We start from the raw sequence: 24,923 nt of genomic DNA on the forward strand, positions 1-24,923 counted from the left end.
TAAATGAACAGAGCCAGCTGGAAAAACATGCTATTTTGTAAAAGTACCTTTTTGCACTGAAATCATTGCATTGTCACTTCTGATTCTGAAGTTGGACGATGTGATGTTCATGCATGAACAATAGGCTTCAATTATAAGTAAATTTGATTGCCAAGTTTCTGTGGTTCCAGTTTGTAGGGATGGACTTCCCAGTTTGTTAGAGATAAAACAAATAAAACTTTGTACCCTCTTCATCATGTATGCTTCCAGCTAACAACACTCCATGTAGCTAAACAAGAGTTTAATGGAAAACTTGTACCTACTAAAAAAGAGTCATACTTCACCTCACATTTAAACATTGGTTTTATTATTCCAATTTTTGTTACTTAAAAGGATGATTTTTTCTTTGGCCAGAAATTTTACATTAACTTAATCTGTGACATTGAGCTACACCACTGACTGTTCAATAAGCTTTACTTTAGTTTCAAAAATTCCATGAGTTGCTCATTTTCCACTGCAGCATCAAACTCATCAAAACCCTACAAAGATGGGCATAAAAATTGTTGACATTACTTGCCTTAAATCTCTCCTCTAGTAATTTATTAATGTATGTTTTAGTTTATTGCTGACAGAGCTACATCACACTTTTCGCTTCACTCTATGTCATTGTGCACTTGCATTCAAAAGCACAAGTTTGATAATTTTGCCAATCATTTGAAATTATTCCAGAGAAAATGGTTCTAGTGGATAAGAAAATGACTACTGTGACTGGATGACAAGCTTCAATTGACTTCAAAGATTTCAGTGTAATTTCCAGGCTCTAAATTCCTGTATGTTAAGTGTGTACTTACATGTATGAGATCACAAGTGCCACACTGACCATGTGAATGCATTTGCAGAATCAGTACATGCGTCTTTAACCTTTAACTCCCATAAGTGATCAAGACAGAATTTATTCTTACAATATCAACACAATATCACACAGACAAGCAATGAGAATAAGGAAAAATATTGATTAGGGAATTATAAATTGATCCAACTCCAAATTCTCCAAACCAACATCACACGAACTTCAAGCATACAGTAAGGAGAATTACTAATGAGATCTTGGGAGTTGATAGGTTAACAATGAGCAGCAATACATCATCCTTTTACTTACCCCAAGGTATTGATCACCTTTTGCCAATCGTGGAGGCAGACCTCTTGGATCACCCATGATCTCTCTCATTTCATTCTTTAATTTCTCAGTGCTGCTGATATCTATTTTCTCATAATCAATTTTCTTGCTGTCCAGGATCATTTCAATCTTTTGTTGTTGTTTCTTCATCTAGAGTAAATTCAACATATAATATAGAGAGAGTTTTGTAGCCACAATCCATATTATTTGAAAGTCATGTGAATAAATGATATTTGGGAAAAAAAAAAAAAAAAAGAACAGTATGTGAAATTCTAGTAACACTAAATTTATATGACATCATCATTTCTACCTTCTCTTTTATGTACAAAACAAATAAGTTCTACATTATGTAAGAGGATTTAGGACCCAGAGCCAAGTTGTTCAAAGCAAGATTAAGCTAACCAGAGGTTAGCCAACAATTTCTTATTTATTTTTGTAGCTTTGCAGTTTGGTCTTACCCTGAGGTAAAATCCCCACAAAATGTAGGCCCCTTTACATGCTCTATTTCAAGAGAAATCAAGGAAAATTTAAAATTTTAATCCTGGGTTATAGCTAACCATCTTTTGAACTACTGGGACCAGGGTAGTAGCAGTGGATTGTGCAGTGTGGTTACCTAGATGAGGAAAATCTTAAAAAAGGACCACTGTTAGTGACTGTGGATGACTGTTTAAAAAATCCCAATCCCCACCAACAACGGTGCTTTTACCTTTATCTTCACCTGCCAGTGGATGATCACACTATGCAATCAACAAATTACATTTAACCAAATGCCTGTTTGGCCACATAAATTGTACAGACTTCAAAGTTAGTAAGGTGTTATTCAGTGGCAACATTTATCCCACCTTAATACCATCTGTACTCAGTTATGGACCTAATGTGTACATGGCAATATTGAATCCATATAACTAATAAATCAATCCATTAAGAAAAGTACATACAGATGTGCATCAGTTAATAGTAGTGGAAACAAAAGGCCTTAAATACATGCCCATACAATGCAATATGCTACAGCCAAACAAATGCAAGAATCCCTGGGTGCCCCTGAATGAAAATTCACAAATGCATTTTTGATAAAAATCCTCTATTTACATCCAAGGAATGGATTATGGCAAGGAAAGAAGTATTTTCAGCAAAAAAAATTCGGAAAATCTTTGATCAAAATTTGTAAATTCCAGATTTCAAGGTCACACTGACTCACACACGATAACTCTCACATCACTTGCTTCCAATTGCATGAAACTTTTGTTGCTTACGTGACAAAATTGCTATTTAGAATATGTCATAATTGATTCTCATTTCAGTCTCCCCTTCTCATAACCAGATGAACACTGTAATAAAATAAGTGTTACCGTAATTTCCGGTCGATTACCCGCGGGTAATCTGTTGATTTTGCATTAAATCCGCGCCACTGCGGGTAATAGGGAGGTGCGGGTTATGTGACAATTTTAAATTCTTCTGGAAGTTGAATTGAAAAAATTTCTCACCTACCTGCGTTTCCACCTCTCAAATGAATTTTATTGTATCAAAAGTGCCACAAAGCGGCACGAAAACATGATGCCAACTCGAGTTTATTTCACGCATAATTAGTTGCGTGACAAACAAATTTTTATCGGCACGCGTGAAAACAAAACCTTGATGGTGACAAAAATAATCCAAGGATATCCGGCGCATCAGTAACAAATTTCCAGTTTTCACTAGCTTGAGCTAAAGAGAATTTTCCCGTTTTAAGGGACTTGTTAGGCCCAGTAGAACAGGAGATATCGATTTTTTTGAGAAATTGCCGACAGTAATTTTAAATCCCAAATGCATCACCAGAATGTTGAAAATAATAGGTGCGAAACTGAGGATGAAGATTTTAATGGATTTTGAACTGAACTTACTTTATCATTCAAGTTTTTAACACTCACCCTGTATAATTTTACTGTTCAATTTTCACTGTATAATTTTATCAATAAAGTATAAGCTAATATTGACACAGAATTGTGCACATGTCTGAATCGAAAGACTGAAATGTATCGCCTTAATGTCACGTTTTCGCCACCGAAAAAGTTGAATAACAACGTGCGGGTTATCCACCGGTGCGGGTAATCCGTTGACTTTTTTTTTCGCCGTATGCAATAATCGGCCGGTGCGGGTAATCGGCCGTGCGGGTAATCGACCGGAAATTACGGTAACTGTTCATCGTGGTGTTAGATAGGAGATGAACTTTATTCATTTGTCTCACTTTGGATGTTGATTGTGACGTTTTGACTGCAATACTGCTAGTTTTCATTGGGTGATGAGGTTGATAGTTTACGTGTCATTATTTTTAGCACATTGGCTCGCTGCCATTGGTGCATTTCAATCCTCATTATTATTCCAGTTGTTAGATGGTGTTCCCTCATAGGTCCTCATTAATTGCCTGTATATTCTGTATCGGAATAATAATGAGGATCGAAATGCACCAATAGCAGCAAACCAATGTGCTACAAATGGTGACACATAAACAATTGACTTCACTGCCTGATGAAGACTAGCAGTATTGCAAGTTGAAATGTTGCAATCAACTTCCAAGGTGAATCCATTGTGAGACAAGCGAATAAAGTTCATCTCCAACTAAACACTTTTTACTTTTATCTTGGGACCAACAATGAGATCCTACAGTCATCCCTGTCTGAAAGATTGCAAGTTTATGTATGTGAATACAAGATATCAAATCTCTAAATAATGTTCATTTGGCAAGTACATATAAATAGAGAAAAAAATACGGATGGTCAACTTGATCACATTTAGTTATCCTCAGAGGTCTAATATTTACATGTCTTGAATAATCTTCCTGAAACCTTACTTAGAAAAATCAACTTCTAGCGAAAACATATTAAATTGTGAATAATTCATATGAATGCTGTTGTTGTTGTTGTTCTTATGTGCCTGAACATGCTTCTATATAGTGTAGATATCAATTGAAAACTAATACCACTATCTTAATCACAAAAGATATTTCCCATACAACATTGTAATCATGGACGAGCTATTAAATCATGTCTAGCATCTTACACATTTTAAATGGATTATCATGAAGCAAAAAAGAAAAAGAAGTATTTGTCCATTATACAAAGGAGGATGTTGATTAATCGTATGTATGATGCATAAAATATACTGACTATGCGGACCGAAGGTCCTCGCCTTGCGTCCTTAGTTATTAAACGCTCCAGTTATTCTCGTTCACCTGAGGCCATTCTTATCAAACAGACCAATTAACGTCACGTCGAGACACGTTACTGAGTACCTATAATCTATAAAGGTGCACTCAGGAGAAAATACATTTAAATTCACTTTCATAGATTCTAGTTGGAGACAATTTTAATTTGCACCCTCCATATCACTTATAACTTTCTAACCACCGGGAAATACAATCGTTGTATACAAATACAGCTTACGGTTAGTTTTTTGCTTCGAGATAAAATATTAACTACAGGTAACCTGAACGAAAGAAAGAATCTGTCGTTGCAGATGAGTCGTCAATTTATCACTCTACAGGCAAACCACACCTACATGGTTAAAGCTAAAGTTTCGAATAAAAGGTAGGAGAATTTCTCGCCAAACTCACCTCTAAATTACTAGAGACAGAAGAGAAGTAAAATTTAATCTTGTCTGCCATCTTCGGTGAAAAGCGTCGGTACAATATGTCAAATTCTTCCTCGAATAAGGCGCTACAACCTCAACTGCTCACTCGGGCTCGAGGAAACACTTTGCAATTCAAGATCTTGTCTCGATGCAAATCAACCCTTTGTCACACAATAGTTTCCGCCTTGACAGGTCACAAATCTACCTGCAACCACAAGTCCTTTGCCAGCGAAGGCTATTCGCTTATTACTTATCAATTCAGATCTTAATATGGTCTAGTAATATGGTCTTCTTTCTGAGAGGATCACATCACGCACGATGTGCTTAATGAGGTGATGAAACGGTGACTGTTGTAACCAGTTTTCCCCGTCCAAGCAGTACGCCTGCCAGGAGCTGCAGGGGGTGTAGTCTGTTAGTTGAGGCTAGGGTTACGCTTCTCTTTCATTTCACTCAATCTGAAGAGCACTTTCGCTTGAATTATGAGTGGAAAAGTTACCTTATTCGTCTCCGATATCTCAGGAAACAAGGAGGTGAGTATGAGACGATTTAAACAAACGATGCCAGTTTTCAGGTGTCATAAAATGCTAAAGTTTAAGACAAGAATTTTCAAGATCAATTCACAATGCTTAAAATGAATAATTCATTTGTGCTTCAAGGAACGATCCTGCTTTAAAAGAGACACGATCATGACTGTAAAATTTCTAATAATGATTACACTGGATTCTTTTCGCGAAAATGAGGGCTTAGTAGCTTCTTATTCATTTTTCTTTGAAACGGAAACCTATGTGTAGCTAGAAAAATATGTTATAGTTTATTTTCTCAGCGATCCGGTCTGTGTGGTTGTAAGACTTGTACAGCATGTTTGTACAGTTATACAACCAGGCAGGATCATTCAGAACGTCAAAATACTCAGAGCTTTCTTTTAACATATCACATTGTGTTTGTGTATTTATGTAAATTTCACTAAACTATTTCGTGATTTAAATGAGCTTCTGATGACTACATGTAGCACATATTTCAGATGTGCCGATTAAGTTAATTCACTTAAGTACTTAGAAATAAGCTCAATACCATTGATTAAGGTATAAGTCAAATATGGATTGAGCATTCCAATGGTTTTGAAATTTGAGACAAGGTGATATTGAATGGCTATTTCTTTTGGCAATTGGAAATTGTTTTCCAATACTGCTAGAGAAAGAGTTAAAGAATTTAATTTTCAGATCAAAACATAATGTTGACACTACCACATAAACAAGTTTGACGTTTTTCACATTAGAAGGACAAACTAAAGTTTGTAAAATTTCTGGCATCTTAAATGTTACATTGTCTACAAGAAATAAAAAAAAACAAAAAACTACACAGATTACATATATTAAAGACAAGGGTACAAGACCCTTACTGTCGGGATTTTGTTGTAGTCTGTCATGCTATTGCAAAATTTGCGGTAAGACCAGCTTGAAGAAATTTGTTAAAAATAGAACATTCAAAAATTAGTGGATGAATGAAGTGTTATTTAAATCCAGCATTAATGATGGGTTTCATAAGGTTTTAAAAATCCTAAATTGTTTGAAAAGTGTTAAGTGATTGGTGGTCAAACTTCTGTGAAGATGTAAGAACAATATTGATCATTCTGCTAAATAAGGTAACACTGGAGGGATCTCTTGGCCTTCAAGTACAGTTGCAGCAAAGTTATAAATGATGGAGAATTTATGTCTTGCCAACATCAAAATTGAAACTCATCTTTCACGAAGTTAGTTTTCCTTTGGAAAGTTTCAAGTAGTGACTTTGACTTTTGGGATTTTCCATTAACCCTTTACACCTAATATCAGAATGCATATTCTCCATACAGTTCTCTTTACATTTCTTATGGTACTGACAAGGAGAATTTGTTTGATAGTCAGGACCAACTTTAAATTGGCGATCATTTCCTTAATTCTCATAACATATATTTTTGATTTAAGGGTTATATTATAAGGAGAAAGTAGGAGGCAGTCACTCCTAGGGGTTAAAGGGTTTAGAATTATGGCATACCTGAACTGAAACTCAAATGTTAGATCAAGGTTTATGTTGACTTATAAAATTGTATATATAACAGATTTTCAAAAGAACATTTTTTATAACAGTTAATTAATTTTATTTATTTATTTCTTTGCATTTTTTCTTTGCTTGTCGTGATCTCCTTTGATTAGTTTATTGCTTTTGTTATCCAGACTAAAAAACGTCAACAACACATGCGCACTCAACTAGAGGCACATAAAGTGCCTTTTGATGTAATTGATGTTGCACAAGATTCTGATGCTTTGGATAGAATGAGGGAACTTGTGGGAGATGAAGAAGCTCTAGCTCCTCAGATTGCCAATGGTGATGAGTACTGTGGGGTACGTTGAATGAATTTTAACCCTTAACACTCTAACTTCATTATGCATTATCTACATAGAATTCCCTATACTTTCCTAAGGTGCTGTCAAAGAGAATTTGTTTAACAATTAAGAGCTTCTTTAGTTGGTGACCATTTCCTGTATTCTCATGACCTTAATGTATGATTTGGGGGTAATATTTTAAGGAGAAATTGGACACTAATTACTCTTAGGGGTCAAAGGGTTGAATGATTGTTACAGAAACAAAACTAATCCTGAGTAAATAATCACAGGGGAAATCAGGATAAACCCAAAGTGCAGGGTGAGAGTTTTCAAGACAAATCAGTGAGCAAAGTGAAGCAAAACAAATGCAACCCCAGCCAGATTACTATAAAACCCCTTGATTACTCCCATAAGTGACCAAGACAGAATTTCTCCTTACAATATTAATATCATATCAAGCAGACAAGTGATGAGAATAATTACAAATATCGCAGGTGGTAAGGAGAATTATGTAGTAACTGAGAACTTGGAAGAGAAAGGGTTGATTTACACTCAATTGAAAGTTGCCCTATATATCAAGAGAGATCTATATAATGTTCGGTATTTAGATGGTTAGTACCATTTCATGGTACTAAGAAGGGGAGAAGGGGGGGAGGCAGGGGAGGGGAGATTTGCTAGGATTTGTATGTGCTCTAGGAACTTTGAAATCCCTTCACCAATTTAAAACAGCATGGGGAACATTACCATTAAACTAGTCTTCTATAAAATGGCAAAACTTAATGAACAAAATCTGATTAAGAATGGATAAAATCTGGTAATTATTCAGTAGTATTTCAAAAATCTTTTTTTACGAAATCCTCAAAAGACCAGAAAACAGCCAATTTGTTAAAATAAGCTTACCTTAAATTTGTAACTTCAACCTCTAAATTCTAATGATAACCTTTGTCTTTTTCATCCAGGGCTTTGAAGAATTTGAAGCTGCCATTGAAGGAGAAAATCTAGGAGAATTCCTGAAACTGAAATAAAAATTTTACAGTATGGTCGAAAAAAGGTTGGAAAGGAGGACAAGTAGTATTCACATGGCTCAGATAATTAATGTCCAGATATATTTTTTCATCAGACAACTGTGACAAAGGACTTGCATCTCTTTTAAATACCTTGTTAAGGAAAACTACCATTTTTATTGCTCTCATTTTCTGAAAGAGTAGATGTACCATACTTTGCATGTAGAAAATGCTACAGTTTAAGATTCCCGTGATGTTGGCATGACAGGGTTCGTTGTGGTTGGTTTAAAAGTGATTATTACTATATGATAAACTTGTGAGCTTAGTAATCCAGGATGCCTCCTTATCTATGTAACTGGGTTTCTGGCTAAAACTAGGTTGGCTGATTGTCAGGGAATTGCTAAGTTCAAGTTCTGCATTTAAAGTTTAATGGTCCAATTTGGAAACATTCTGGTAAAATTCACCTTTGTTAAATTGGCCAGCTCAGCTCATACTATCCGACTCTGATACCAATGCGTTAGTCACTGCATTCAACTTTTTTTATTTTAGGTTCAGTTCAAAAGTCTAATTTTGTTTCCTGCTATTGGTCTTGGCTTGTTAACTCATGTTTAGTGTTGGGAAGGGGTCAATAATTTTCACTATGATTGAAGGCTCCACCCACAGTCTAACTTTACTTCTTTTATACACTGAAGAGTACACTCTGAAGATTTACATATCAGTTGTAGATATTTATGTTTGACTTAGAAACTTCTAAAGCCTGCACTATTTGACTCTGTGGTGAAGTCCCTTCAAGTTTGTATAGTGGATACGTTTATGGGCCATGTATTTGATTAAGCTCTCTGCTGAAAGTTCATGTGAAGTCTTGATGGCACTGAGTTTTTTCTTTGCCTTGCTCCATTATTTCATTTTCATGTAATTATTCATTTGGTCTCAGTGGTCTGAGAAAACTTACAGTTAGATGTTACATTTCCCCAGTCTGCACTTTGAAGTAAGGCTTGGAGAGGGGTTGTTGGTCACTCTGATGCAAACATGCACAAGGGCTGTTAACCATTTAACTCCCATGAGTGACCAAGACAGAATTTCTCCTTACTATACCTATACAATATCATGCAGACAGGTGATGAGAATAAAGAAAAATACCAAATTCTCCAAACTAACATAATGAGAATCATTTGGCAGACAGTGAGGAGTACTATTAATGAGATCTTGGGAGTTTAAGGGTTAACATTTATTCTTAAAATTTAGGGTTTTTCTAATTGTAACACCACCAGTACTCTTTTAATGTAATTGTAGTGTAAATGCCAGTGACCCATGTACGATATCAGCAAATTTAGTCGAAGTACAACGTCTTACATTGTACACTTAAAGTTGGGATGATTGTTTTGTTAGACTGCAGTCTGTCATCCTTTGAATTTTGATTTTAATTGATCCAGGTTGCAGTCTTCTAAGTAACTATGAACTGATGGACACAATGGGCTCTGTCCTAATATTACAAAAAGTTTCGATAAATTCATTACTGAATCAGTTTTGATACTCAGAGAATTGATCAACTTTGTCATAATATAGTTTTATAATTGTTATTTTATAGCTAAATAAATTTCCTTTTGCAATATGTAAAATTGTGATTCTCATTTTTTGAAGAGTCATCATGAGCAATCATTCGCAGATGATTGCACAAATCCACATAAACATAAATTAAAGACACAAAGTTTAATATCAGTAGCTTGTTAACCTGTTCAGTGTTACACTTTTCTTTCAACTTTCATGTTGACCCTCATCAGATTTTACTTAACTGTCACATCTCCTTTAAATAATGCGAATGTGGGAGAGAAAGTTACTAGTGTGAATCAAAGCATCAGAATCTTGTGCAACATCAATTACATCAAAAGGCACTTTATGTGCCTCTAGTTGAGTGCGCATGTGTTTTTGATGTTTTTTAGTCAGGATAATGAAAGCAATAAACTAGTCGAAGGAGATCAAGACAAGCAAATGAAAAACACAAAAAAAGTAATAAACAAAAGTAATAAACTGGTATGAAATGTTACGAATCAAACAATGTAGAAGTGTTTGAATCGACACAAATGAGGCTAGCATTAAGGCAAAAAGTGTTCATTCTTAGCTTGAAATCAAATGATTGTACTTTATGAATCAACTCAAGCAACTAAATGATTTGTATTTTATTGTCAAATTTTATGGATCAAAAGCAACCATTTCTAACTTGTCTTCACGCGGAATGAATAAAAATTACTATTTTTTTTTATACTCACTTTAAAATGGCTACCATTAAAAATTAAGAAATTTTTGGGAACAAGAAAAAATCAATTGCCCTGTCATTTCACCCTAGTGTTCACAAGTGTGGTTAAGACACCAACATAACTGCAATATATTTTAACCATTTCAGGCACAATAGGTCCTTAAATATATTTCGATCCCAACTAAATGGAAAAAATGACAAGACTAAGAAAAGACCATTCAAAAAGTAAACAAGCCTATCAAGAGAAAATTGTCTCAATTTATCACATGCAATGTAACTGCAGAAGTATTCTGACAATTATTTCAAAAAATTTACAAGGAGACATAGGGCTATTACTTGGGGAAAGGGTTTGAAAATATAGTGGTACTAGTTTTCATTAGTAAGAATATTAGCCATCTCTGATCACCTACTGTAATTCATAGATGATTTGATATCACTAACTCCTAAAGTGAGAATGTGAAGCAGATAGAATAAACCCTGTTCACTCTAACATCAGTATGCTTACTGTTCTCCACATATGGTGTTGACATGGAGAATTTCTTTAATCAGGAGGTTCTTTAGTTGATGATCATTTTCTTTATTAAATTTTTTGTGACACTAACATGTGACTCAAAGGTGACAGTGTAAGGAAAAATAAGATGCCAGTCGCTCTTTGGGGTCAAGGGGTTAATTTTACTTAAAGTGTGTTCCTTAAAGTTTGGGAAATACTGCCCACAGAGTACATACCAGAGGGTCAATTTCTATTTCTGACACTCTCAAGCCTAGTATTCTTTCTGTCATCGAGCCTGCAGAATAGAGCAGGAGTATAATGTAGTTTATGTAATATGAAAATAGAATTTTTAATGTTTGAGTTCAATAGGTAGATTTAGTTGCTTTGGGTTGAGAGTTTCCATACTTGTAAATACATGTTTAAATACAAACTAATCCAAACCAATTTAGGGAGTTAAGGGGTCAACAGTCTATAGAAACCTCGGTGACACATGGTTTTGCTTCTTTCTGCAGTACTCATTTTGCTTTCATCCACTACACATACATGTATATTTAGGATGAGCCCTTAAAACCAAAATAAAAGAAAAATTTATGATTCACAAACAACTGTTGTGGAATCAATGGCAAAGAGGAGACTAGAGCTTCAAGGAAAGTGCATTTCTAGGTCTCCTGCAACATTAATCTGTTCCAAAATATCTCTGTCCAAAATATGAGGGGCAGTCTGAGTGCACCTCTGACGTCAGAATGGTAACAGATGGAAAGTTTTTCAGTAGCTGCTTCACACCTACAGAATAAAATCATACCCGTAAAAAATCTGGATGGTGTAAAACAATAAGAGAAGTTCCATTGTTCATTGCATTTAGAGAATTTTGTCGATCAAACTGCATCATACACTATGGCATATCAAGACTCTTTTAAAGGGTAATTTTAATTAATGTCTGTTGGTCCAGATCATGTCCAAGGAAAAACTATGGGTACTAGATTTCATGTAGAGGAAAGGTCAAACAGAAATTAATTAATTCATATATTAGTTAAAACTCTTGTACTCTTTTGAGTTAAAATATCTGCCATCTAATCTGCTTCTTTTCAGAGCACTGTGAAAGATGTCTAAGGCTGATAGAAGAGCAGCACCTTAGATTGGAATCTAAATTCACTGAAGCCAATCATTCATCAAACATACTCACCATTTGGGGTGGCAAATACATTTAAAAGAAGAATGTTTTCCTGTTTAACACCATGATCAAGAAGAACCTTGATGGCTGTTATTACAGTAGCTCCTGAATCTGCTGAAAAAGATCAAAGGACTATCATCACCCCTTCTCATAAATTTCTGTCATGAAACAATGTCTCTCCTTTATCTAAGTTCAGTTGAAAAAAGAATTGCTCTAGATGAACACAAACCAATTAATATTCAATTTCACAACGGAGTGAAATCTACATTTCAACTGTGAAATTCTACACTGTCATAAAAGATATAACAGCTTATTAGTGGAACCTTCTCATTTGGCAAGAACTGACTTAATGTTTGTGACTTGTGTAACAAAAGAATCAAACAATGATTAAGCAAATATAAAAATGCATACTAAACTGCCAGTCTTTTCAAGGATTTCTGGCCCTGAGAAAAGCTGTAACAGTACATGTGGAAAGTTACAATAATTATTTGCCAATTAGCTGCTGACAAGTTGCTTGCCTTTCATGCGCCTCTGTCTGGTTGATTAATGAATTAAGTCTACTTTCCTTGTCAGTGAAGGCTTATGGTGTTTGTATGATAAACAAAGTAATAAATGGTTTGTAGATGTGGAATTTCTCTTTGAGTGATCAACTGAATTTCTCACTAGTGTAATGCCCTCACTTGAGAGATGTTGAGTTGAACACTTGAAGAGAAATTCCTTCTCTGTGCAAGCCCATGTAGTATTTTCTTTGTAATAATTAAAGAAGAATGAAACTTGTGTACTCACTTAGGAGAGGATACATAAGAAGAACTTTTCTTTGATCAATACCAGGAGGGAACTTTGCATAATAAACCTTGTATAAAGAGGATGCAAAATAAATGTGAATTATCCCTTTTATTCCCAAGATCTCATTTAATTCTTACCGTCTGCTATATGATGTTAGTTCTGAGAATCTGGTATTGGATCAACTTATGACCATCTCATGGATATTTTTCTTCATTCTCATTATTTGTCTGCTCAATATTAAAAGGAGAAATTCCCCCTCAGTCACTCATGGGAGTTAAAGGGTCAACTTTAAGTTAATACCAGTAAATGCAATGAGACTTGATATTGCATAAAATAGCAATTTTGTAGAAGTGGAAAACAAATTCATAGTCATTATCATGATAAAGGTAAAGAATCTGAAGTGTCGGCCGACACACTACCAACACACTACCAGCATTGGCCAACAAACTACCAATGCATTGGCCAACAAACTGCCAATGCATTGGCTGACACACTACCAACATGTCAGCCAACACACTACCACTGCATTGGCCAACACACTACCTACATGTTGGTAAGATTGAATGCATAAGACCACCCTCATAAGAAAAGAAATCTAAATCACTGCCATTTTGAGAACGAAACACTAATACCTAGGTCTTCTCCTAGTGTTTTTTTTTAAGGGTTGGGAGTTAGCATGTTACATGTTGGTAAGCTGGTCACACTAGAATGCACTGTTTAGCTATGTGCAGCTCATGTAGTGGTGAGAGCCTCAGAACAGCCAAAGTCTCCAGAAACTGAGCCAAACTAAAAAGCCATTTGTACTAACTGTAAAAACCATCACATAGGAATGTCAGAAGCAGCTGGGTGGACTCCTTCCAGTCATTAAAAGACTTTGCCTCATGAAGAAGCTGTTGCCACTGGCACTGGATGATGCCTTATATTTGTAGAGGGCTTCATCTCCGAAAAAAAAGGCTCCTTTGGGATCCACCAAGTTTGAAAAAGTCAATGTCCAACATAATAATTATTCATTTTCATGTTGTCAGTGAAAGTTTTCCAAAGAAGACATTACAGATAAGTGTGGAAAAGGAAGGGTTAGCATTGCTTTACATAAATAAGGCCCAAACAAAGTCACCGACACACCACCAATACACCACTGACACATCTAGTATGTTAGACAGATAAACAGTGGCCACTGTGTCGGCTGACAGTTGGTCAACGTGTCGGTAGGATTGGATTCTTTAACTTTACCATTACCATTATGGTAACTTTCAAAACTTGTTTTAATGGTTTTTTGCTTTATCTAGTTAAAGAACTACAAGGTACCAATAATTTAATCTTTAACAAAGATTAACTAACCGGGTGACATCAAACCAAATTAATTTAACTATGACAAACTGTGCTCTAGGTCTAATCAACTGCATTACCATAGGTGTCTTGGATTCTTCATTGAATTTAATCAAAATCTTTCCTATTCTTATTGATCTGCAACAATCACGTAATCCTTTCTCCATTGCTTCACCTATGGAAAAAAGTTTGACAAAAAGAGATCCATGGATAAATCTATAATGTAAGCATTCTATATAGGCTTTACAGCTGGTACTATTAATAATAGCGTCTTTTTAACCTTTCATACCCTAACATGAGATGACTATGCTTATTCTCCGTACTGTTCTCTATACATTTCCTAAGGTGTTGAGAAGGAGAATTTGTCTAAAAATCAAAAGCTAATCTTAAGTTGGTGAGTAAAATTCATAGAATATAAAGATAACAAGACAACAAGCAGGGGTACTTCAGGAAAGCCTTGGATTGAAATTTGTTTGATTCCAAAAAAAAAAAAATTTTACTTCTTCATGGACACAATATTAGTTATTTGATTAAAAGAACTAAATGCAACACTCATTCAGATATTCTTCAGTTGTAATCTTTTTGATGAGTAAATGGAAACTTAATCATGTTATTCAGGATGTTTTTCTAATTCAAGGAACTAGAGATTGAAAAATCCTCTGCCTACCATGAAGAAATAATCTGGTTAAATTTCATGGCCTGGGCTACTTTTCATTTAAACATGAAGAGCATTATCTTTTCTTGGGAAAGGAATAATAATATAGTTATAGTAATAAGGAAAAAGTATTTCATGGATGAGGTCTTTCCATATTTCTCAGTTGTATGCAAAGTAAACAATGAATAGCCTGATATAACTGCAATACCTTTACTTGAATGAAAGACAGAAAGAGAACAAACAATTTTGTACAAGTAACTCAATTTGGTTAAATCACAATATGTATGTGTTATTGACCAAGTGTGAGGTCAAATTGGCCAGATATTAGCTAAGTTCTTTATTTGCATTTTTATAGACCATGAGGAAGTTGAGTCAGAAAAGGAACAAGGCTAACATGCAGCCATCTTGACTGAACAAGCTTGGTCAAAAAGAATTTAGTATTTAGCAAAAAGATTTCACTTTATCAAGAATCAAGAATGATACTTTTATTTCAAGAGCAGGAAAGAAAGCCAACTGCATTAGTGTGTTTGGAACACAATAAACCCTCCAGAGTCATCAACATTTTCTTTGTTTTGACTGTTTTCTACCACTTTTTGCAACTTCATCCCCAACACTGCAATTGTTTGCTTGTGCAGGATCAAAGTGGGCAATCCTGAGCAGGCATGATGGGTCTATCTTGCCCTCTTAGGTAGCCAATCAGAACACAAGATTCCCCTCTTATTGCCCACAAGCAATGCAAGCAATGCGATAATACACTGTACAAGTCATACATGGACATAACAAGAAAAAACTAATTTATAAAACATAGCTGTAAAAACCCTGAGCATACAAAAATTTCAGTCAGTTTGTGTCTATTTATTTGCTGAACAAATAAATGATACATTGTTGTTTATAATTTTTTCCTAATTTCACACTTACCACTTCGCATAATGCTGACACCACAGTTTCCTCTCTGAAAAGCTAACCCTTCATATGAGGCTCCTGTGGAGATAAAAGAATAAAGTTAAGGGAATTGTAGAGGACCTTTGTTGCTATAAGTTCAGTCTATTATAATTTGAATTTCAAGCTATAGATATGAAAAAATAGTCCAAATGTCTAAATCTTTAAATTATTGACACTTCCAAAGAAGAAAAAAAGATCTTACCAGTGGGTGTCTTCACTGTGCAGGTTTCATATGGAAGCTGGTTCAGACCTTCCTCTACCACCAGTCTTATCTGGGTAAGAATAAAAATCAGTTTTAACTATTAACTACTGAAAGATGAAAACCAGGCTAAGTCTTACATTGACGCAGTGTGTTAATTCACTCACAAGGCGATCAGCATAAAAGACAAAGTCTCCTCTCTCTGTTTCTCTACAAAGACAAAAGGTAGTAAGCAATGAGGATTTGCAAACATCACCTTTCAGTTAAACGTATTGAAAATGGGGGATGTCAGAAGGTAGACCACTGGTTAGTCAAAAGTTAATGTTATGCTGAGCCAAAAATACAAATTTAGAAATAAGCAAATTGGAGCACAAGAGGACAATCTTTGTAGTAATGGAAAAATAAGAAGTTTCCTCCTTTTTCTATGTGGAGCATATCACATCGAAAACATAGCCTCTATCCCTACCAACCCAATGCGCCCAAGGTCAATGAAGTATGACGTGATTTTATGTATTCAATGAAAGAGAGACAGGTAAAAAAAAGGCACACACACACACACACACATCTAGCCAGCTCCTCAATAAAAGGGTCATCTGGAAAGGCACCTTAATTCAACTCTCGATCTTGAACTTGACTCAGCTGTGAATTTAATGATAGCTTGAAAGCATCTCGTAATGGCCATGCAATCGCTCGTGAATTCATTTAAGTTTAACTAATTTTTAGACGTCGAAGATAGATTTGCATCGATCCTGTTGGCAGATTTAACCAAGAAAATAAGAACCTACTTGTCTCTCAAAATTGTCTGTAGCTCTCGAACTTGATCATTTATCTGGATTATTTTCAGTTGTGAGCCAAATTCGTCTCTCGTAGCCGTCACCGGCGGTTTTTCGTCGGGTGCTGCCGAAAGTCCATTCAAAAGTTCACCGTTTTCTGCGGCAATGTTACATTTCCCGGTCGTTTTAGAATCTTTTCGTTTTCTACGCGTCTCATTTTCTTCCTTACAGCTCAAAACGTCGGGCATTTTCGACAAAATAGCAGTAATTCATGCCCAAACCTTCCACGCTACCCACGACACAACTAAAACACGTTTTGAACGAGGTTTCGAGCCTCGTTCCAGGACAAACCGCGCTAATACCGCGATCAGCTACTCGAATCAGATCGCAAGACTTAGTGCTCGTGCCGAAAAAGATCGGATTTTTGCACGCTGCTGAGTATGGCGAAACATAGTATTTTTGACTTTCAATCGCCCGATGCTGACCTAAAAGACGATGTCCTAAGGGGCCGACTGTTCGAAATTTTAAGAAAATATGCCAGTGGTCCTGTTATATCAACTGAACTGGAAGATGGCAAGAGCTGTTTGTTTATCTTCGTTGGAGAAAATGGGGGGTAAGGAAAGTTAACTATATAAACTTTCAGGAAGTTGGGTTAAACTGCAAAATGCCAGGTTATGAAGCTTACCCTTGGCATAGATTCCTCTTAAGGAGTTTTAATCACTGTAACTAAAGAATCGGTCGCATGGGCTTGGTGTGTGTGATCCTAAATGTCTTGGTTGGTCGCGCGATGAACAAATACTTTGCAAAATTGGTGGAAGGGGGCCGTGGGGAGAGGGGGAATAGGTAAAAATCATAGTAGGAGGATACCTAAGTGCAATAGTTAAAGTTATTAAATAAAGTCCCTCTATGTCTAAAAGTGAGTGACAAAAACGAATCATTCTGACTAAAGCCAAAACGTGCCTAATCAACCATGCCCTAGAGTGTTATTCAAGCTTACGAAATTTAAAGGACAACTCGTGCATTAAATTGAATGTTATTCGCCAAATTAGGTTGGCTTTCTATATTGAAGATACCTTTTGCAAAATCTCTAACGGTCATTGACTGGAATATTTTTTCCTTTTATACGCTATCAATGTCAAGGGTAGTAATGGACACTTTAAAAAGCCTCAAAAAGGAACTATGATCTTATCACTTCTAAGAGCAGGAAAATTTCAGAACGTTCCATTCCAGTGCTTCCAGTCCCTAGGAGATATCTCTTCGCTGAAGAGGTTTTTATGAGGCATCCAAAGAACTATGATACTGAAAATTGCTATTGCTAAACATTTTGACATTGACTTAAATTTCCTCTTTCTTTTCTCATTATAAATTGTATTTATTAACAGTTTATTTTACTTAATTTTTAGACCAGGTTAGGAAGGACCATCATGTGAACTTAACTGACTTAACCATCTGTTATAAATGTCACTCATTGTTTAAAATGTTATTAATATTATTTATTTACTTAGTGGGCTTGTTTTTTGGAACACAAAACATACCATTAATATTTCAGTCTAGTTCTTTGGGTTTTCTGATTTTCATATATTACATTAAACTTATATTTTCCCAATATTTTTATTTTCTATAGACATTGGATTCTGCGAAGTTTCTCCACCGGTTTGATAACCTTGGATGTAATGCAATGTGGGAAAGAAGAAATATTGTCTAAGGATGTAAGATTTTGTCACATGATCTGTTCAATCTTCAGCTAAGAATAAATGAATATTTTTCAACTAATTAAGTCTTGACCCACTAAGTCACTGTGTTACTGGGTTGCTTCAAACCTTTACACCCTAACACCAATATTTATAATTTCTCTGTACTGTTCTCTATACATTTCACATGGTGCTTACAAGGAGAATTTGGCTAACAATCAAGAGCTTCTTTACAATTTGGTGATCATTTCCTTTATTCTTGTGATCTTAGTGTTTGGTTCAAGGGTTATAATGTAAGGGTGACCATGTTAGGAGAAATTAGAAGTCAGTCACTCTTAGGAATAAGGGTTGAATAAACTCCCATCTCTAGTAGAACTGTACTTACAAAGGTAATCCTTGTTTTCCCTTTTCTGGAAGAAATCTTGTAAAGATTCCTTAGGTGATGATGTTTAATGCCACATTCTTTCCCTGACAAGAAGGACAATTTTGGCACAAAATGTGATGTTTGATGAACTGACTTTTGTGAAGTATACCAAATATGCTCACTACTGATTAGGGGTGTAGGAAATTCATTGCCACTTGCATGTACATGTAGTTTAGTCTTTGGAAATTATGAGTGCCTTCTATATTGGTCAACATGATAAACATTCTTTAAACATCTCAGGTGTTCATGATCTTCCAAGTTGGAGACTAACATGAATATTCTCTTTTATTTGGAACTTCAGACTTTAAAAAGTATAGAAAAGGAGATCTGCAAAGTTCTCTCAGCTGAGAAGTCACTGCATTTGCCACCAATAAATCGAGGAGCTAAAGTGAACACCTATTATCCAACTGTAGATGATCTTCTAATCCAGTATGACTTTGACAGGTATGAAAACCTAATTACAGTGCTCAGTTAGGGATGGTGGCTGGAATTTGTAATGTGGAGTATATCACTTTTGACTACATCTTCCACAAATTGATTATACAGCTACACCCTGCATTATGATTTAATGAAAAGTGGGAAATGCATTAAAAATATATGGAGAAGGGAAAAAAAAGGCAGAGCACGCTGCTTGTAAAAGAGTTTCTTATGATGTTCTAATTTTAAGAGATTTGTTCTAGTTTATGATATAAATTAGATTTTTAAAATGTAATTTTAGTTTCAAAATATTATTATTTTTATTTTGATACTGGGCTTATGGATATCAGTCTTCTCAAACTGATTGATAAGAAATTATTTTTTTTAGTTTCTAATGTATTCCTTTCCTCTTTGATTTAGATTAGAATTTGAAACCAATTCTCCCTACCAAAACATCAAAATTCTTCACTCCCAGCAGTTTGGGAATATACTTATTCTAGACGATGACATAAGTAAGTATTTTAGACCTGCAAAATAAGGCTTTCAAGTTTTTGTTGCCGCTCTCTTTGTAGTCATACACAGTCATTATTTCAAGAGATGATCTGCCATTTTTTTAGGCACACGTAGATTGTCATCAGACGAAAACAAGTTGAACATAAAACAGTGAAACATTACGACAGAAGAAAATACTCAACTTGCTCTTACATTGTACACAGAATTGTGATGACCATCAATAATACTTGTTTCTTTGCACAGATCTTGCTGAAAGTGACTTCATCTATACTAAGACAATAACAGGAAGTGGCAGAGAAGATTTTAAAGACAAAACCATTCTTATTCTTGGGGGAGGGGATGGTGGAATTCTAAATGAACTCCTGCAATGCTCCCCTGAGTTTGTCACAATGGTTGATGTATCCTTTGAGTAATGCAAGCAACTTTGTAAATTGTGTTTTATAATTTTTTTCTTACTAGGAAACATATTTTCCCTGTAGGAAGTTCCAACACAAGTATATTGCTTTCTTTTCTTTCAGAACTGTCACTGTATCAAAGGGTGGGCAGGAGAGGGGAACTAAACATTGCTTCTGATTGCCTGTCATTTCAAGCCAAAGGATTCATGACAATGTTCAGACATTAAAATACTTCTTTTCCTATGTAGGTTTTCATGATTTCAGCCAGCAAAACGCCCATACCATGAATGCAGCTGATTAATTAAAAGCCACACCTTTTTTCCCAAAGTTTTTGTAATGAATTTGGAGTGCAGCTTACCTGCAAGAACATCTGAAATTGTGCTACAATAAATGTAAATTAACATTGTTCATCAGAAATTTTAAAGTCTGTATAGCAAACAAATAAGAACTTCAAAAAAATATACATCAATAGAAATTATATTTACATTTTTAAGCTGTTAGTAATTCACATGAATAAGCTGGCTGCATTGATGGCAAATTTTCAATTTGCTTAAAGTTGCATTATCATATGCTTGATCCTTAATTTATCCATTTTTAAACTATGTAAGATTGATGAAGATGTGGTAAACTGTGCTATAAAGTATTTACGAGGGATATGTGGAGACGCGTTAGACAATCTTTCTGGTGAACATCACAAGGTTTGTTGCACCACAGGTTGAGGTTAGAAATTGAAATAATTTATGATGCCATTTATGGTAGTTACTACCATTTCTAAAAATATTGTTTCACCTGAGGAGGACTCAGCCTCATCCTATTGTCCTGTGCTAATTTTCTTCAGCAATTACCTTTTTTGTTGTCAGTACACCCTTCTTGTGCAGTCTTGAAGAGGCCATATTCACATTTGAAATATAGATTTGGGCCCAGTTTTATGCTAAATTTTGGACATGTGACATACTTTGTAAACAGAATGGTCTCATCTTTATGACACTAATAGTGGTCCAATTAACTTCTAAAATCACAAACTCAAAGGTTATTGTCATTTATATGTTTTAATAATATACTGAACAGTAGTCATTAATGATGATAATTGATACCAGTACATTTTCATAGGTGCATATTGGCGATTGCGTGAAATATTTAGAGCAGTGTATAGAGGAAGGCAGAACATTTGACTATGTCATCAATGATTTGACAGCAATTCCTGTCACCAAGGAGCCTATAGGTATGCTAAGAATAGGGAAATCTTACTTCTTTCTTGGTTACACTTGTTGAGTAAATGGCTAAGCTGGTCACAGTCTCCATTGAGAAAGGATGTGTCTTAACCTTTTCTTCTTAACCCTTCACCCTGTAGTGATTGGCTTCTTATTTCTCCCCATAGTATCACCCTTAAATCATATGTAAAGATCATGAGAATTATGGAAATGATCACCTACTTAAGAAGCTCCTGATCGTCAAACAAATTCTCCTTGTCATTGCCACTGTAAATGTGGAAAGATCAGTGTGGAGAATATGAATACCTATGGTAGGGTTTAAAGGATTAAGAGATTCACTTTGCCAATCAAGAGGTCTGGGCACAAGTGTGGGCAAGGGTTGCTTGGTGATATGCTAACTAATACACAAGACATGTTCCTCTCTCACAGGCTCTCTCCACTGGCAAATTGTTAAATGGGTCTATGCACCCAAAAACTGCTCAGTAAACTAACCCAATGCCATGGGGTAACTTCTGGACTAGCTAGATGAGTCGGTCATCTATGCAAACTTTCTATGAACTGGCATGTCTAAAATTTCTTACCTTAGAGGTTTTAAACCTTCTTGTGTATCTCTACCTGTACGAGACGGAAGGAGCAAATTTATCGCAAAATACTTGGGCACAGGGACTTGACAACAAGCTGCCTTGATATTTTGTACTTTGCTAGTTTTCTCTTTATGGTTTAATACCGATAAATGTTAAGTTGAAGTATAACTAAGATATCCTACTGTTTTCATCTGCTTTTTTGAAAGGTTCCTTGTGGGAATTCTTGAGAGTAATTCTGGATATGTCAATGAAGGTGCTGTTACCTAGTGGGAAATATTTCACCCAGGTTTGTAAATTTTATAATTTCAAACATTTTACATCATGGAATCAGTACTGGTAATTGTATGTATATCCTCAGAGAAAGCTCTTAGCACTAAAACTAAACCTTGCACTCTTTAGTCTACGTTAAACATAGCTTCTCTGTTACATGTACTGTGTGCTTCCTTTCTGTTAAGAAAAAATTAAACGTAACTCATTGATGGTGGAGTGCGCACCTACCTGCTAATTACGGACCTTGTTAATAGGAGACAAGTAACACAAACAGAACACAAGTAGTTAAGACTCGTTACTGCAGCCTCGTTTCTAGGAAGAACGTAGACCCTGGGAACGAGGCTGTCCCAACTGTCAAACCAACTGACTGCTGAAAGAGGAACAGGAGAAGGTTTGAACTCAGATTAACGGAGAACAAAGACGCTTAAGTGTCTTTATGGAAAATTCAACCCTTGGACCTCTAGACTCACTCCTACCACCTTTGAAGCAATTGGTCATGTTGTATCTTGCCCAAAGTAATACCATAACGAAGAATCAGCCTTAATGTACTTTGAGACCAAACATTTTTTTTTTTCAATTTCTAGGGTAACAGTTACAATAAGCCGGACGCTTTACTGATGTACGAACAACAGTTAACCAAGCTGTCTTGCCCCGTCCAATTCAGAAAAGAAGATGTCTTTGTTCCATCTTACCACGAAAAGTATCCTTTAATTATCGAAATGCACCGTTTTTCCATCCTGCCTTTGACCATATTTCCATTGTAGTTTTGCATTCATAATAGGGTTTACAGTTTGGGCTTTCAATCAATGTGGCCTATAACTGTCCTTGCTTATACCGGGTTTCGTTACTATGGAGTTACAAGGGTGAATATATGGGGTAAGTTTCTAAAGAAACTGTGGTGCTTCATCGGTGGGAGAGTATAACAAGGTAATTCAGTATAACTAACTGAGTTGGTAACATAAATTGACCACCGCTGTAAGAGTTTCAAAGCTGACGTTTCGAGCGTTAGCCCTTTGTCATTCGCTCTGACGAGGGGCTAAGCTTTAAAACTCTTAACGGTAATTAATTTACGTTATCAACTCAGTTGATCAGTAGTACCAAATTATCTTGATGTTTACAGCCTCTGGAATGGGATGCTAGTACATCACAGGTTAATGTACCCGCCATGTTTTTTGTCACATTTCCCTGACGGTTCGCTCGCATCCTTGTAAACTTCTGGTTGGAGAAAGACAGTTTGAAGGTTAAACGTCTAGTGTTGTGTTCATTTTACCAAATTGAAATAGGCCAGCTATTTAATGTCGTTAATTTTTTACTAAAATGATATAGCGTCTTAGTATAAGGAGCAATCGCACGTTGAAAAGGTTGAACAACATAGAAACATCAGATCTGCTTTATGGTTTGTGATTATGTTCTTAACTTTATAAAAACCATATATAATCATATCTGCTCCTTGACTTATTTGATCCAGATGGGTATTCTACGAAATATGGAAGAAGAATGAAAGTACAGTCTCATAAGACCAATTTTAAACTGAGCTTAATCGATGTCTTACTGGAGATAAAAGTGTCGCGGAAATCAATTTCATCTTAGCCGAAATTAGCTTAGTTTGAGGCACTAAACTGTCAGACGACTATGTTTAACAAAGAGACCCTGGAATATATTTAGGTCATTGTTTTAAATGATTCATTATTTAACCGTTGTAGTAGAACACGCATACCTCACTAAAATCGTTGGTGTTTATTGTCATGAATATTAAACAACTGTCTATCTGCCCGCGTCTATCAAGCTACCAACTTTACGTTCATTCAAACTGGCCGCCGAGGCATGGATGCAACGTATTTCCTAGCGATCGAGCTCTCAACTCCTGGTACCTTGTTGAAGGAACCGAAAAGAGATAACCTGCGTCTGACACAACTCCCGCTTGCTACGCATGGTTATTTCGAGCCACGAATATTTTGAACTTCTGTTTAGGCCAGTTCGTCTTCCCAATCATTTATTTGACCCTGTTGATCATTTGAGCTTGTTGCTGATCCCAATAAGCTTGGAGAAAGCTTCTCAAATCGAGCCAAAAGGAAAAATGAACAACAAGGCCCACAGCTAACTTTGTCCTAACCGGGATTATCTTTGTAAGTATAAATAAATGGTGAGTAGGGCTACCTTCTCCCCAAATAAAGAAGAAACAAAGACAAAGTAACTTTACAATTAGCCATTGCAACGTATAATGTTAAATGCCTGCCCTCTCCCCTCCTGAAAAGTATCTCCCGTGATCTATGTTGATATTTGTGGACTTGTAAGAAAATGAATCGAATTTTCGTCTCTCTTAAGGTGAGATTCATAGGGTTATCTTTAAGGTTAAGGAAGCTTCAAGGTTGCCATTAGAGAAGTAAAAAAATGTATCTGTGTTATTGTGATGCGGCAAGTTTGAAGGGTTTGAAGATTGTAGGGTGGGCTCTCGGCGACTTCTGAGCGAGAGAAATCGTCTTTCAAATCATGGCCTAACTCTAACTTGTTTGTGTATGTTAGACCAGTAGTGTGTTTTCATGAGAAAACATCATGTGAGCTTAAGGTCTTTCTGGACTTGAAAAAGGTAATAAAACGACGCAAAGATTGGTCTGCCTCATTGTCAAATTAACCAAACCTCAAAGTCATGACGATTGAATACTGAAGAAACATCTTCAAGAAAGCATCCACTTTGA

The 24,923-nt window shown here is 35.7% G+C and overlaps 4 protein-coding genes across 5 annotated transcripts; 2 read left to right on the forward strand and 2 right to left on the reverse strand.

Annotated features, from left to right (window-relative positions):
- Positions 1-324: 324 nt before the first annotated feature.
- On the reverse strand, positions 325-5,073 carry LOC131779358 (SH3 domain-binding glutamic acid-rich-like protein 3). The gene is made up of 3 exons (XM_059095905.2): positions 4,746-5,073; positions 1,139-1,306; positions 325-518 (listed from the first exon to the last, which is right to left on the reverse strand). Exons 1-3 carry the CDS (start codon positions 4,794-4,796, stop codon positions 453-455), a joined length of 285 nt encoding a protein of 94 aa, XP_058951888.2. The 5' UTR covers positions 4,797-5,073; the 3' UTR covers positions 325-452.
- A 60-nt stretch (positions 5,074-5,133) lies between these two features.
- On the forward strand, positions 5,134-8,158 carry LOC131779365 (SH3 domain-binding glutamic acid-rich-like protein 3). Its single transcript, XM_059095917.2, has 3 exons — positions 5,134-5,292; positions 6,973-7,140; positions 8,082-8,158. The coding sequence occupies exons 1-3, from the start codon at positions 5,242-5,244 to the stop codon at positions 8,145-8,147; spliced, it is 285 nt and encodes a 94-aa protein (XP_058951900.1). The 5' UTR covers positions 5,134-5,241; the 3' UTR covers positions 8,148-8,158.
- An 867-nt stretch (positions 8,159-9,025) lies between these two features.
- LOC131769928 (uracil phosphoribosyltransferase homolog) lies at positions 9,026-17,064 on the reverse strand. Of its 2 annotated transcripts, none has more exons than XM_066172264.1 (8): positions 16,735-17,064; positions 16,117-16,159; positions 15,953-16,022; positions 15,727-15,789; positions 14,234-14,328; positions 12,828-12,894; positions 12,054-12,152; positions 9,026-11,653 (listed from the first exon to the last, which is right to left on the reverse strand). In XM_066172264.1, the coding sequence occupies exons 1-8, from the start codon at positions 16,968-16,970 to the stop codon at positions 11,547-11,549; spliced, it is 780 nt and encodes a 259-aa protein (XP_066028361.1). In that variant the 5' UTR covers positions 16,971-17,064; the 3' UTR covers positions 9,026-11,546. The 2 variants fall into 2 exon arrangements, with proteins under 2 accessions (XP_066028361.1, XP_066028359.1); XM_066172262.1 differs by having other exon boundaries at positions 12,054-12,155.
- A 23-nt stretch (positions 17,065-17,087) lies between these two features.
- On the forward strand, positions 17,088-24,836 carry LOC131769932 (spermine synthase-like). Its single transcript, XM_059085661.2, has 10 exons — positions 17,088-17,335; positions 18,347-18,431; positions 19,139-19,281; positions 19,675-19,766; positions 20,011-20,165; positions 20,771-20,860; positions 21,273-21,384; positions 22,164-22,243; positions 22,812-22,927; positions 23,696-24,836. The coding sequence occupies exons 1-10, from the start codon at positions 17,163-17,165 to the stop codon at positions 23,742-23,744; spliced, it is 1,095 nt and encodes a 364-aa protein (XP_058941644.2). The 5' UTR covers positions 17,088-17,162; the 3' UTR covers positions 23,745-24,836.
- The last annotated feature ends 87 nt before the right edge of the window (positions 24,837-24,923 follow it).

The sequence above is a fragment of the Pocillopora verrucosa genome, chromosome 9 (assembly GCF_036669915.1).
Source record: "Pocillopora verrucosa isolate sample1 chromosome 9, ASM3666991v2, whole genome shotgun sequence".
NCBI lineage: Eukaryota > Metazoa > Cnidaria > Anthozoa > Scleractinia > Pocilloporidae > Pocillopora > Pocillopora verrucosa.

Coding starts and splice junctions, on each gene's coding strand:
- LOC131779358 (XM_059095905.2), bottom strand. CDS start 4,796: ATGGCAGACAAGATTAAATTTTACTTCTCTTCTGTCTCTAGTAATTTA. Junction 1,307..4,745: donor CTGTCTCTAGTAATTTAGAG/GTGAGTTTGGCG, acceptor AATTTACTCTAG/ATGAAGAAACAACAACAAAA. Junction 519..1,138: donor AAGGTGATCAATACCTTGGG/GTAAGTAAAAGG, acceptor CCATCTTTGTAG/GGTTTTGATGAGTTTGATGC.
- LOC131779365 (XM_059095917.2), top strand. CDS start 5,242: ATGAGTGGAAAAGTTACCTTATTCGTCTCCGATATCTCAGGAAACAAG. Junction 5,293..6,972: donor ATATCTCAGGAAACAAGGAG/GTGAGTATGAGA, acceptor TTTGTTATCCAG/ACTAAAAAACGTCAACAACA. Junction 7,141..8,081: donor ATGGTGATGAGTACTGTGGG/GTACGTTGAATG, acceptor TTTTTCATCCAG/GGCTTTGAAGAATTTGAAGC.
- LOC131769928 (XM_066172262.1), bottom strand. CDS start 16,970: ATGCCCGACGTTTTGAGCTGTAAGGAAGAAAATGAGACGCGTAGAAAA. Junction 12,895..14,233: donor AAGAATCCAAGACACCTATG/GTAATGCAGTTG, acceptor TCTTTATACAAG/GTTTATTATGCAAAGTTCCC. Junction 11,654..12,053: donor TGTATTTGCCACCCCAAATG/GTGAGTATGTTT, acceptor TTTATTCTGTAG/GTGTGAAGCAGCTACTGAAA.
- LOC131769932 (XM_059085661.2), top strand. CDS start 17,163: ATGGCGAAACATAGTATTTTTGACTTTCAATCGCCCGATGCTGACCTA. Junction 19,282..19,674: donor ATCCAGTATGACTTTGACAG/GTATGAAAACCT, acceptor TCTTTGATTTAG/ATTAGAATTTGAAACCAATT. Junction 22,928..23,695: donor GTTCCATCTTACCACGAAAA/GTATCCTTTAAT, acceptor TATTTGATCCAG/ATGGGTATTCTACGAAATAT.